The sequence below is a fragment of the Cetorhinus maximus genome, chromosome 5, assembly GCF_964194155.1.
Source record: "Cetorhinus maximus chromosome 5, sCetMax3.hap1.1, whole genome shotgun sequence".
Taxonomy (NCBI): Eukaryota; Metazoa; Chordata; class Chondrichthyes; order Lamniformes; family Cetorhinidae; genus Cetorhinus; species Cetorhinus maximus.
In genome coordinates this window covers 69,855,590-69,869,630 of record NC_135883.1, presented here as the reverse complement: position 1 = coordinate 69,869,630, position 14,041 = coordinate 69,855,590, and the positions used below count along the sequence as shown (strand labels likewise).

Genomic DNA, 14,041 nt, shown 5'->3' with positions numbered 1-14,041 from the left:
ACTGCCATTTAGGCTAAAGCAGAAGTGCCGGTGACCTGGCAGCGACAGAATTCATTGCTTGAAGATTGCTTTTCCTTAAGCAAAGATAAATTTTACTGAGCTTTGTCAATTTACTTAGCTAATATAAAATAATTGGGTTTCATACGTTCCAGCTGGCTTGCTTTCTGTGAAATAGAATTCAATTTTTGATAGCCATTTAATGTCTGTACCCATCCTCTGATTTCTGGTTCCTTTACAGTTTCAATTGGTACTTCAGAACATTGATTTATTTAAGGAATTATGATCATTAGACCATGCAGCTGCAACTGCTCCAAATTTAAAGGCAGCGACATCTGAGAAATGACAAATATATCCTACAGATCTTGCGTTGAGTTTTTAATACAGTACATGCACTTTGAAATGAATTTACCCACCAACATCTGAAAGCAATTACAATTCAGATGCCTCCAAACAGCTCATGAACGTGCAGCCACACATACACTGCTCACATTGCATCCAGGGATTATATTTACATGACTTTACAAAATAAAATAAATAATGCAGATTTATGGTGATTTTGCAAAATGCATCTCAAGTCAGACACGTGTTTTTATAAACTGTTATAACAAGTGGATGAATACTGCATTCACGTGATCAAAATCAGAGCTGATTTTTCAATTGTTTCCGAATTGCCATGTGTTGTGGCACATTCTAACGAATCTGGCAACTGGTCTAATGATCATATCTGGCAAATTTCTCTGTAAATTCATCATTGAAATCTCTCAACAGTATAATGCCCACACATTGCTATGGCAGGCTGACAATGGCAACCATCATTGATTGGACTAGCCTTTGATCATTTAATCCCCATGATATTTTGCCCAACAAATTGCTAGAAGTTCAAGATGGAAACAGTGCGGCAACCTCTGCAAGACATCTGGGATCTGAGTGAACAGGGCAAGCATTTGTGTACATTCTGGACCAGACTGAAGGCATGTGAAATTAACACGACATGGTCTGAACAAGGAAGTGCAAGTTAGAATGAGGATTCAATGTAAAACGAAATAAATAGGTTATGATCCCTGTAGAGACCATTAACATTTAAAGAGAAGTTCAAGCCCAGTGATTAACTGAAAGAAACATGCCGCAAGATTTCACCTTTCCAAACAAAAGCAAACTTTACTGTGTATAGAAAAATTAAACAAAGCAAGCACTACTAACTTAACACTGTAGCACATTAAGGCCTAGATATAAATCCAGTTCCCCTTTTACTTCCTAATTCCACGCAAGAGTTCCTTTATACCTTACAAGATCTTGCTGGTTTATTCACTTCTCTTTCTGGAATCAAACCAAGTACGCCACAGCTCTGTGGAATTAATTTTGACTTCTCCTCAGCGCTCCAGCTAATTTCCGAGGTTCGAAATTTCATGGAGATCCTCCAATTTGCTTTTGGTAAGCGACCCTCTAATTTTTCTTCAAAAACCTCATGACTGTGAACTTCTCAGCTCAAGCTTGGGCTTCACTGCATTTACACGTAGTGACTTTTAAACTTTTCCGATAGCCCTTTGCTGTGGTTTCCACTGCTTCGAAGCTCTTGGCAGACCATTAGTCCAACAGCTGCTTTACAGCACCTGGCAAACGCACTCTCTCCCCCTGCCTGGATACAAGCTGCACTGCTCATTTTCTGTGAGCAAACACACAGATAAATTAAAATAAAGGAATCTCCCTAACCCCCACAGCTCTTCTCCATAGCAATATAGCATACTTGGGATGTTCACAACAGAAATATAAGTTAATTATCCTTTAACCTTCAAACAACCCTTTGATGCTGTGGCCCACAAGAATAATTTCTCTCTCCAACTCCACATTCCCAACTATCCTCAATAACTTTTCACCACCTTGCTTATCATGAATCTATCTACCTCTGCCTTAGAAATATTTAAAGGCTCTGCTTCCACTACCTTTTGAGGAAGAGAGATCCAAAGACTCAGGACTCTCAGGGAAAATATATTTCCTCATCTCTGTCTTAAATGGGCAACCCCTTATTTTTAAACAGCGACTCCTAGCTCTAGATTCTCCCACAAAGGGAAACATCCTTTTCACATCACATCCACCCTGTTAAGACCTCTGAGGATCTTATATGTTTCAATCAAGTTGCCTTTTACTCTTCTAAACTCCAATAGATATAAGGATAGCCTGTCCAACCTATCCTCATAAGACAAACAGCCTATTTCAGGTATTAGTCCAGTAAACCTCCTTTGAACTGCTTCCAATGCATTTACATCCTTCCTTAAATAAGGAGACCAGTACTGTACACTGTACTCCAGATATAGTCTCACCAATGCCCTATATAACTGAGGCATAACCCACTACTTTTGTATTCAATTCCCCAAGCTTTCCAAATTACTTGCTGTACCTGCATACTAACCTTTTGTGATTCATGCACTAGGACACCCAAGCCCCTCTGCATCTCAGAGCTCTCCAATCTCTCACCATTTAGATATGCTTCTTTTTTATTCTTCCTGCTAAAATGGACAATTTCACATTTTCCCACATTGGACTCAATTTGCCAGATCTGTGCCGACTCATTTAACCTATCAATATCCCTTTGTAGCTTCCTTATGTCCTCTTAACAACCTACTTTCCTACCTATCTTTGTGTCATCAACAAATTTAGCAACCATATCTTCGGTCCCTTTATCCAAGTCATTTATATAAATTGTGAAAAAAGTTTAGGCTCCAGCATGATCCTTGTGGCACACTACTCGTTACATCTTGCTAACCAGAAAATTACTCATTTATGCCTACTCTCTGTTTCCTGTTAGCTAGCCAATCTTCTATCACTGCCAATATGTTATTCCTACACCATGAGCTTTTATTTTTCACAATAACCTTTGACATGGCATCTTATCAAATGCTTTCTAGAAATCTAAATATAATATATTTACTGGTTCCCCTTCATCCACAGCACATGTTACTTCTTCAAAGAACTCCAATTTCCCATTCGTGAAACCATGCCGACTCTGCCTGACTACCTTGGAGTTTTCCAAGTACCCTGCTGTAATGTTCGTAAATAATAGTTTCTAACATTTTCCCTAAGACAGATGTTGAGCTTACTAGCCTGTCGTTTCCTGCTTTCCGTCTCCTTCCCTTTTTGAATAAAAGGAGCTACATTCACTTTTCCAATCAAATGGAACATTCCCCAAATCTAGGGAATTTTGGAAAATTAAAACCAATACATCAACTATCTCACTAGCAACTTAATTTAAGACCCTAAGATGAAGTGCATCAGGATCTGGGGATTTGTCAGCCCATACCTCCAACAATTTACTCAGTACCACTTCCCTGGTGATTGTAATTTTCTTGAGTTCCTTCCTCCCTTCTGTTTCCTGACTTACAGCTATTTTTGGGTTGCTGATTTCAATGAGAAACCCCTTTGTTTACAAAAATGCTTTTCGTGTCTTTGATCTGGGAAGTATATGAATAATTTAAATTTATCGAAATTAACTGTAGACCTCTTGTCCCTACCAAAAGCTGAGAAGAATCATTAATTGTTTAAGTTTTCTCACTTCTAACCATGACATTATAAAATAATTATAGGTTGCCCTTTGAACTGTTATTACCTCAGGTCTGTTTACCAGTTTCTCAACCAGATGTTTCCATTTATTGACATTTAAACTCAGTAAAAATCTAAAAGTTATACCTATAAAACATCTGAATTATGAAATTAGGCACTCAATAGGATGCAAAAAAAGGGCCAAATTAAGAGAAAAAGTCTGCCCAATCATAACCAGAGCTCCTTCAATAATAACATCTCTTCTCACACCTGCAGCATTACCTCTGCAGTCCCTGAAACAGCTATTCTTGCCCTCTCCTCTTTTTCATATATGCGCTGCCATCATCCAAGGACATGGCATCAGGTTCTATATGTAAACTGATGACAAGTTCTTGCTCTTTTATCTATAGAGCTTTTCATTGGTTCCAAAATCCTTCCCAAAATGGGGAGCCCATAACTTCATGTAATACTTAAACTACAACTGAACCAATGTCTTATAAAAATTTAACGGTTTCTTACTTTTACATGCAATTTCCCCATTTATAAGATTTCTGCATCACATTTATTTTTGTATGTTCCTTTACACGTACACTAAAAAACTTTGAAGATCTTTGCGTCTATACCCCTGAATTACAATGCCTTGTTACAATCACTAGATGCTAAAAGACGGTTATATTTAAACTGTCTCTTTTAATTCAAAGGTAAGGTGGAGCAGGTGATGATCTATTGGTTCTGCCCAACAATAAGTCGATATGACCAGATTGTCATGGGGTCTGCAGGACCTAGGTCAAGTCATAATGAAACCCACATGCCAGATTAACACAACCACATACCAGATTTAACATCTGAACACAAAAGAAAGAAGCTGGCTTCGCTTTGTGTAGACTTGCAGACTTTCAGATTTACTGACTCAAACCCTGAACACAGGTGGAGAGAAACAGAGAACCAGTAGCTGCCATGAGTAGCAGGGGAAAAGATTGTTCTCATTTAGCTACCAGGCAGAATGCAGATTGGCGTTCGTCCTCTGTTCGAAGAAATTTATGGTCACTAGGAGGCTAACCTGCCCTGACATGGCTGGGAGGTAGCGGCAGCATGATGGTATTGTCACTGGATTAGTAATCCGGAGACCCAGGGTAATGCTCTGGGCACCCAGGTTCAAATCCCACCTTGGCAGATGGTGAAATTTGATTTAATAAAAACCTGGAATTAAAAGCCTAATGATGAATATGAAACTATTGCTGATTAACGAAAAACCCATCTGGTTCACTAATGTCCTTTAGAGAAGGAAATTTGCTGTCCTTACCTGGTCTGGCCTACATGTGACTCCAGGCCCACAGCAACGTATTTGCCTCTAACTGCCCACCGAAACGGCCTAGCAAGCCACTCAAGTGCATCATACTGCTACAAGGTCGATGAGCAATGGAACCAGACGGACCACCCAGCACCAACCTAGGCACTGTAAACGATGATGGCAAACTCAGCCCCGTCAACCATGCAAATTCCTGGGGGTTTGTTGCAAAATTAGGAGAGCTGTCTCACAGACAAGTCAAGCAACAGCTGACATAGTCATACTCATGAAATCACACGTTACAGATAATGTCCCAAACACCAAAATCACCATTCCTGGGTATGCCCTGTCCCACTGGAATACAGTCAGGAAGGAGTTGCCTGGGAGTCCTCAACATCTACAACGGAACCAATGATGTCTCATGGCATCAGGTCAAACATGAGCAAGGATACTCCTGCTGATTACCACGTACCACCACCCCCCAACTCTCTCAGCTGATGAATGAGTACTCCTCCATGTTGAACACCACTTGGAGGAAGCATTGAGGGTGCAGAATGTACTCTGGGTGGGGGACTTCAATGTCGATTACCAAGAGTGGCTCGGTAGCACCACTACTGACTTAGCTCGCCAAGTCCTAAAGGACATAGCTGCTAGGCTGGGACTGCGGTAGGTGGTGAGGGAACCAACATGAGGGAAAAACATACTTGACCTCATCCTCACCAACCTGCCTGCCACAGATGCATATGTCCACGACAGTGCCAGTAGGAATAACTACTGCACAGTCATGGAGACCAAGTCTCGTCTTCAACATGATAAGTGGGATAGATTTCGAACAGATCTAGCTGTGGGTAATCAGTTGCAGCAGAGTTGTACTCAACCACAATCTGTAACCTCTTGGCCTGGCATATCCCCCACTCTACCATTACCACCAGGCTAAGGGATCAACCCTGGTTCAATGAAGAGTGCAGGAAGGCATTCGAAGAGCAGCACCAGGCATACCTAAAAATGAGGTGTCAACCTGGTGAAGCCACAACATAGGTCTACTTGCATGCCAAACAGCATAAGCAGGAATCGATAGATAGAGCTAAGGAATTCCACAACCAGCGGATCAGATCTAAGCTCTGCGGTCCTGCCACATCCAGTTGTGAATGGTGGTGAACAATTAAACAACTCTGGGAGGAGGTGGCTCCACAAATATCCCCACCCTCCATGATGAGGGAGCCCAGCACATCAGTACAAAAGATAAGGCTGAAGCATTTGCAACAATTTTCAGCCAGGAGTGCCGAGTGGATGATCGGTCTCAGCCTCCTCTAGAGATCCCCAGCATCACAGGTGCCAGTCTTCAGTCAATTTGATTCAGAGGCGGTAGCATTGTGGTATTGTCACAGACTAATATTCCAGAGACCCAGGGTAATGCTCTGGGGACACAGATACAGCAGATGGCGAAATCTGAATTCAATAAAAAAAATCTGGAATTAAAAGTCTGATGATGACCATGAAACCATTGCCGATTGTCATAAAAACCCATCGGGTTCACTAGTGTCCTTTAGGAAAGGAAATCTGCCGTCCTTACCTGGGCTGGCCTACGTGACTCTAGACCCACAGCAATGTGGTTGACTCGCAAATGCCCTCTGAACAAAGGCAATTAGTGATGGGCAATAAATGCTGGCTGAGCCAGCGAGGCCCACATCCCATGAGCAAATAAAAAACTTCACATGATGGCAAGAAATGGCTGAAGGCACTCAACACTGAAAAGTGGGCCCGGACAATATTCTGGCAATAGTATCTTGTGGTCCAGAACTTGTATTCCAGAACTTGCTGCGCGCCTAGACAAGTTGTTCCAGTATAATTCCAACACTGATGTCTACACAGCAACGTGGAAAATTGCACAAGTACATCCTGTACACAAAAAGCAAATCCAACCCGGTCAATTACCACCCCAAAGTCTACTCTCGATCAGCAATGAAGTGATGGATGATGTCATCAACGGTGATATCAAAGACTTGCTTAGCAATAACCTGCTCACTGACACGCCAGGGTCCCACTAGGGCCACTAGGCTCCTGACCTCATTACTGCCTTGGTTCAAACATGGGCAAAAAAGCTGAACTCCCAAGGTGAGGTGAGAATGACTGCCCTTGACATCAAGGCAGAATTTGTCAGAGTGTGGCATCAAGGAGCTCTAGCAAAATTGGAGTCAATGGGAATCGGGGGGGAAACTCTCCGCTGGTTGGAGTCATACCTAGCACAAAGGAAGGTGGTTGTAATTGTTGAAGGTCAATCATCTCAGTTCCAGGAAATCACTGCAGAAATTCCTTAGGGTGGTGTCCTATGCCCAATCATCTTCAGCTGTTTCATCAATGCCCCTTCTTCCATCATAAGGTCAGAACTGGGGATGTTCGCTGATGATTGCACAATGTTCAGCAACATTCATGACTTCTCAGATACTGAAGGAGTCCATGTCCAAATGAAGCAAGTCCTGGACAACATCCAGGCTTGGGCTGAGAAGTGGCAAGTAACACTTGCGCCACACAAGTGCCAGGCAATGACCATCTTCAACAAGAGAGAATCTAACCGTCGCCCTCTGACGTTCAATGGCATTACCATCATTGAATCCCCCAATATCAACATCTTGTGGGTTACCATTGATCAGAAACTGAACTGGACTAGCCATATAAATACTGTGGCTACAAGAGCAGGTCAGAAGCTAGGAATTGTGTGACGAGTAACTCACCTACTGACTCCCCAAAGCCTGTCCACCATCTACAAGGCACAAGTCAGGAGTGTGATGGAATACTCCCCTCTTGCCTGGATGAGTGCAGTTCCCACAACGCTGAAGAAGCTGGACACTGTCCAGGGCAGAGAAGTCTGCTTGATTGGCATCACATCCACAGGCCACTCCCTCCACCACACAGTAGGAGTGTGTACCATCTACAAGATGCACTGCAGGAACTTACCAAGGCTCCTTAGACAGCACCTTCCAAACCCATGACCACTACCATCTAGAAGGACAAGGGCAGCAGATAGATTGGAACACCGCCACCTGGAGGCTTGCCTCCAAGTCACTCACCAACCTGACTTGGAAATATATCGCAATTCCTTCACTGTCGCTGGTTCAAAATCCTGGAACTCCCTTCCTAACAGCACTGTGGGTGTACCTACACCACACGGACTGCAGCGGTTCAAGGCTGCAGCTCACCACCACCTTCTCATGGGCAACTGGGGATGGACAATAAATGCTGGTCCAGCCAGCAAAGCCCACATCCCGTGAATGAATTTTTAAAAATTAAGATAAAGAAAAAGTGTGCTTACGATAGATGTCAGGTAGAAAATATAGTTGAGAATCAGGCTGAATATAGAAGGTTCAGAGGGGAGGTGAAAAAGCAAATAAGGGAAACAAGGATGGAGTATGAAGAGAGACTGGTAGCCAATATAAAAGGGAATCACAAAATCTTCTATAGGCATATAAATAGCAAAGGGTGGTAAAAGGAGGAGTAGGGCCTTTTGGGGACCAAAATGGGGATTTACACATGGAGGCAGAAAACATGGCTGAGGTATTAAATGAATACTTTGCATCTGTCTTTACCAAGGAAGAAGATGCTACCCAGACCATGATGAAAAAGGAGGTAATTCAGACACTAGTTTGGCCTCAGCTGGAGTACTGTGTCCAGTTCTGGGTGCCACACTTTAGGAAGGATTTGAAAGCATTGGAGAGAGTGCAGAAAAGATTCATGAAAATGATTCCAGGAATGAGGAACTTCAGTTATGAAGATAAGATGAAGAAGTTGGGACTATTTTCCTTGGAGAAAAGAAGGCAGAGAAGAGATTTGATAGAGGTATTCAAAATAATGAGGGATTTGGACAGAGTAGATAGGAACAAACTGTTCCCATTTGTGAAAGGATCAAGAATAAAAAAAAGCAGAGATTTAAAGTACTTGGCAAAAGAAGCAAAAGCAAGATGAGAAAAAAACATTTACACCCAGCGAGTGGTTCGGTCTGAAATGCACTGCCCAAGTGTGTGGTGGAGGTAGGTTCAATCGAAGCATTCAAAAGGGAATTAGACTGTTATCTGAAAAGAAAGAATGTGCAGGGTTATGGGGAGAAGGTGGAAGAATGCTCAAATGGAAAGCTGGTACAGACACAATGGTCCAATTGGCCTCCTTCTGCATTGTAACAATTCTGTGATTCTGTAATTAATATCAAGCATGACCTGCTCATTACAGATTCATGCCTACTATTTCTGTCTAGCTTGTGCTTACCTGTTCACTAATTTCATTTTAAAACTCTCGAAGCTTGCTCGCTACTGAATTAACACTAATTAGCTTGTAAATTTTTGGGTTAGCCTTTTTCCCTTTCTTGATCAGATTCATTTAAAGAAACAGGTAGTTGCTGTAACGTGAAGACTGTTGGGCTGCTCAAGGTCCATTTTACACAAATCTACCAATTCACAGAACAATTTGTCCCACTACTCTCCTGTCTATTTCCCATAGCTCTGCAATTTTTTTCCAATTTTCTACGTCTGTTAAATCTCTCCTCAATCTTCTTTGCTCAAAGGAGAACTGTTCCAGCTTCTCTAGGCTCTCCACAGAACTGAAATTCCCTCAAATCTAGTATAATTCCAAATTGCCGCTACACCAATCCCCAATTGTATATCTAAAGTATCGTTTCATCACATTCAGGGAGGCAATGATTTCAAAATTATGGGAAATGCACCAAGAATCTGATATCAACAGTAAAGGTAACATTCCAATAAATTGGAGATATACAGTTAATACAATTTTATTTACTATATCTATACCAACAGTGCACAGCAGGTGGCATTAAACCTCAATTCCGGAAAGTTTTCATGAGAATATTTTTAATTCATTCATGGGATCACTGGAAAGCTAGCATTTGTCATTCCCCAATTGCCCTCGAGATGGTGGTGGTGAGCCATCTTAGTATCTTGCTAGGTCAGTTCAGAAGATCCTGCATATTTCTGTCAGTCTGGAGTCACATGTATGCCAGAACACTTAAGGACTGCAGATTTCCTTCCTTAGAAGATGTTAGTGAACCAGATGGGTTTTTATAACAATCCGACAGTTTCATGGGGCAGAATTTAATGGGTGGCAGTTTCCCACCCCTCCACCCGAAAAGTTGGTGCCAGTTGCCCTGCAGCCATTTATTGGCTAGATGCAAGACTTCTGCCCTCACTTGGGCAGAAGTCCTGCTTCAGAGGGCTGCTGGCCAATCAGCAGCTTTGCAGTCCTGGCAGCACCACCTGGAGCAGCGGCCATTGCTGGGATTACAAACTCAGAGCCTAAGTACTGGAGTTCAGGACCAGGTAAGTGTGGGGGTCTCCCAGGAAGGGAAGGTGAAGCCCAGAGGATGTGGGGTTCTTGCTGGAGAGGCCAGGGAATGCCCGATGTGGAAAGGGGGCTCTTGAGAGAGACACATCACCCTAAACCGTCCCGCCACCGCACTCCCTGCAACTGCAACCCTCCCCTCCCAACACACCCCTCCTGCCCCAAGGTCTGGGCAGACTTCATACATCAGCCCCAGAACTGACCCATTAATTGTCTCAACTGGGGAGAGTCTGGGTAGCTCACCCTTGGCCTTGCCTGGCCCCTGTAAAATTGACGACAGGTTGCGGGCAGGTGGGAAGGCCACCCAGAGTTTATTCAAAAACTCTGCTTCTATCACCTTTTGAAGAGTCCAAAGACTCACAACCCTCAGAAAATATTTCTTGTCATCTCTGTCTTAAATGGGCTTAGTCTCAATACTGTATAACTAGCTTCAGGAAAATTGTCCTTCACATATCATGAGAAAAGCTTCTCTTCAAAATAGAAAACAAGATTAAAAAACACAATTTTAAAAGCACACTCATTGATTCAAGGTGTTTACCTTTTGCAGATAAGTCATGATGGTGGATCTTGGTGGAGTGCCTAGCATAGATCTCTGCACATATTACAGCTGTGTAAAGCCAAATATTTTTACAACAAATAGACTTATGCAAGATGACCCCCAAGGTATGCACCCACTGAAAAACTGAACTACCAGACATTGCAAGCAGTTTTATATAATGGATTTATTCAACACTTTTTTTTATTCATTCACGTGGGCTTCACTGGCTGGGTCAGAATTTATTGCTCATCCTTAGTGCCCTTGAGAAGGTGCTGGTGAGCTACCTTCTTGAACCACTGCAGTCCATGTGGTGTAGGTACACCCACAGTGCTGTTAGGAAGGGAGTTCCAGGATTTTAACCAGCGACAATGAAGGAACGGCGATATATTTCCAAGGTCAGAACGGTGAGTGACTTCAAAGGGAACTTCCAGGCGGTGGTGTTCCCATCTATCTGCTGCCCTTGTCCTTTCTAGATGGTAGTGGTCGTGGGTTTGGAAGGTGCTGTCTAAGGAACCTTGGTGAATTCCTGCAGTGCATCTTGTAGATGGTACACACTGCTACTGTGCGTCGGTGGTGGAGGAAGTGAATGTTTGTGGATGTGGTGCCAATCAAGCAGACTTTTTTGTCCTGGACGGTGTCCAGCTTCTTCAGTATTGTGGGAGCTGCACTCATCCAGGCAAGTGGAGAGTATTCCATCACACTCCTGACTTGTGCCTTGTAGATGGTGGACAGGCTTTGGGGAGTGAGGAGGTGAGTTACTCATAGCACGATTCCTAGACTATGACCTCCTATTGTCGCCACAGTATTTATATGGCTAGTCCAGTTCAGTTTCTGGTCAATGGTAACCCCCAGGGTGTTGATAGTAGGGGATTCAGTGATGGTAATGCCATTGAACATCAAGGGGCATTGGTTGGTTTCTCTCTTGTTGGGGATGGTCATTGCCTGAATGTGGCACGAATGTTACTTGCCACTTGTCAGCTAAGCCTGGATATTGTCCAGGTTTTGCTGCATTTGGATATGGACTCCTTCAGTATCTGAGTCGTCACGAATGGTGCTGAACACTGCAATCAACAGCGAACATCCCCACTTCTGACCTTATGATGGAAGGGAGTTCATTTATGAAGCAGCTGAAGATGGTTGGACCTAGGACACTACCCTGAGGAACTCCTGCAGTGATGTCCTGGAGCTGAGGTGACTGACCTCCAACAACCACAACCATTTTCCTTTGTGCTAGGTATGGCTCCAACCAATGGGGAGTTTTCCCCGATTTCCATTGACTCTAGTTTTGCTAGGGTTCCTTGACGCCACACTGAGTCAAATGCTGCCTTGATGTCAAGGGCAGTCACTCTCACCTCACTTCGGGAATTCAGATTTTTTGTACATGTTTGAACCAAGGCTGTAATGAGGTCAGGAGCTGAGTGGCTCTGGCGGAAGCCAAACTGGAAATCAATGAGTAGGTTATTGCTAAGCAAGTGCCACTTGACAGCACTACTGATGATCCCTTCCATTACTTTACTGATGATTGGAAGTGGACTGATGGGGCGGTAATTGGTCGGGTTGGATTTGTCCTGCTTTTTGTGTATGGGACATATTTTCCACAAGGCTGGGTAGATGCCAGTGGTGTAGCTGTACTGGAACAGCTTGGCTAGGGGCACAAGTCTTCAGTACTATTGCCTGAATATTGTCAGGGTCCATAGCCTCTGCAGTATCCAGTGTCTTCAGCCGTTTCTTGATATCACGTGCAGTGAATGGAATTGGCTGAAGACTGCCATCTGTTATGTTGGGGACCTCCGAGGGAGGCCGAGATGGATTATCCACTCAGCACTTCTGGCTGAAAGTTGTAACAAATTCTTCAGCCCTATCTCTTGCACTGAGGTGCTGGGCTCCTCCATCATTGAGGATGGGGATATTTGTCCATGACCATTCACGACTGGATGTGGCAAGACTGCAGAGCTTAGATCTGATCTGTTGGTTGTGGGATCACTTAGCTCCATCACTTGCACTGCTTATGCTGTTTGGCACGCAAGTAGTCCTGTGTTATAGCTTCACCAGGTTGACACCTCATTTTTAGGTATGCCTGGTGCTGCTCCTGGCATGCTCTCCTGCACTCTTCATTGAACCAGGGTTGATCCCCTGGCTTGATTGTAATGGTAGAGTGGGGGATATGCTGGGCCATGAGGTTACAGATTGTGTTTCAGTACAATTATGCTGCTGCTGATGGCCAACAGTGCCTCATGGATGCCCAGCCTTGAGTTGCTAGATCTGTTCAAAATCTATCCCATTTAACACGGTGGTGGTGCCACACAACACGATGGAGGGTATCCTCAATGTGAAGGCGGGACTTCGTCTCCACAATTTCTGTGCGGTGGTCACTCCTACTGATACTGTCATGGACAGAGCAGGCAGGTTGGTGAGGATGAGATCAAGTATGTTTCTCATTGTTGGTTCCCTCACCACCTGCCACAGATCCAGTCTAGCAGCTATATCGTTTACGACTCGGCCAGCTCATTCCGTAGTGGTGCTACCGAGCCACTCTTGGTGATGGACATTGAAGTCCCCCACCCAGAGTACATTCTGTGCTCTTGCCACCCTCAGTGCTTCCTCCAAGTGGTGTTCAACATGGAGGAGTACTGATTCATCAGCTGAGGGAGGGCGGTACGTGGTAATCAGCAGGAGGTTTATTTGCCCATGTTTGATCTGATGCCATGAGACATCATGGGGTCCGGAGTCGATGTTCAGGACTCCCAGGGCAACTCCCTCCATGACTGTATACCACTGTGCCACCACCTCTGCTGGGTTCTGCCCTGCCGGTGGGACAGGATATACCCAGGGATGGTGATGGTGGAGTCTGGGACATTATCTGAAAGGTATGATTCCGTGAGGATGACTATGTCAGGCTGTTGCTTGACTAGCTTGTGAGACAGTTCTCCCAATTTTGGCACTAGCCCCCAGGTGTTAGTAAGGAGGACTTTGCAGGGTTGATAGGGCTGCGATTGCCTTTGTAGTTTCCGGTGCCTAGGTCGATGTCCGATTTAATTCCTTTTTCGTTTCTTTGTAGCAGTTTATTATAACTGAATATTCAATGACCTAATTTCCACTGCTCTCTGTGGAAGAGAATTCCAAAGACCAACAATTCTCATGAAGAAATTCTTCCTCACCTTCATCTTAAATGTGAGACCCCTTATTTTTAAACTGTGCCCCCAAGTTCTAGATTCCCCCACACGGAGAAACATCCTGTCAGCATCTAGCCTGTCAAGGCCCCACCAGATCTTGTGTGTTTTAATAAAGATCACCTCTCATTCTTCTAAACTCCAATGAGTATAAGTCCAACTTGCTCA

The 14,041-nt window shown here is 43.8% G+C and overlaps 1 protein-coding gene across 12 annotated transcripts in view; it reads right to left on the bottom strand.

The window, feature by feature from the left end:
- The window catches only part of egln1a (egl-9 family hypoxia-inducible factor 1a), a 138,029-nt gene that overhangs the window by 30,477 nt on the left and 93,511 nt on the right, over window positions 1-14,041 (bottom strand). For 2 of the 12 annotated variants that reach the window (XM_078541969.1, XM_078541974.1), the window contains one exon: window positions 1,370-1,663. The exons of 6 other annotated variants lie outside the window; for them this stretch is intronic. In XM_078541969.1, the coding sequence (XP_078398095.1) occupies window positions 1,508-1,663 (156 nt within the window). In that variant the 3' untranslated portion in view covers window positions 1,370-1,507. Of the gene's footprint in view, window positions 1-1,369; window positions 1,664-14,041 lie in introns of those variants that run through there. 4 more of the 12 variants (XM_078541971.1, XM_078541976.1, XR_013576612.1 and 1 more) reach the window with 3 other exon arrangements.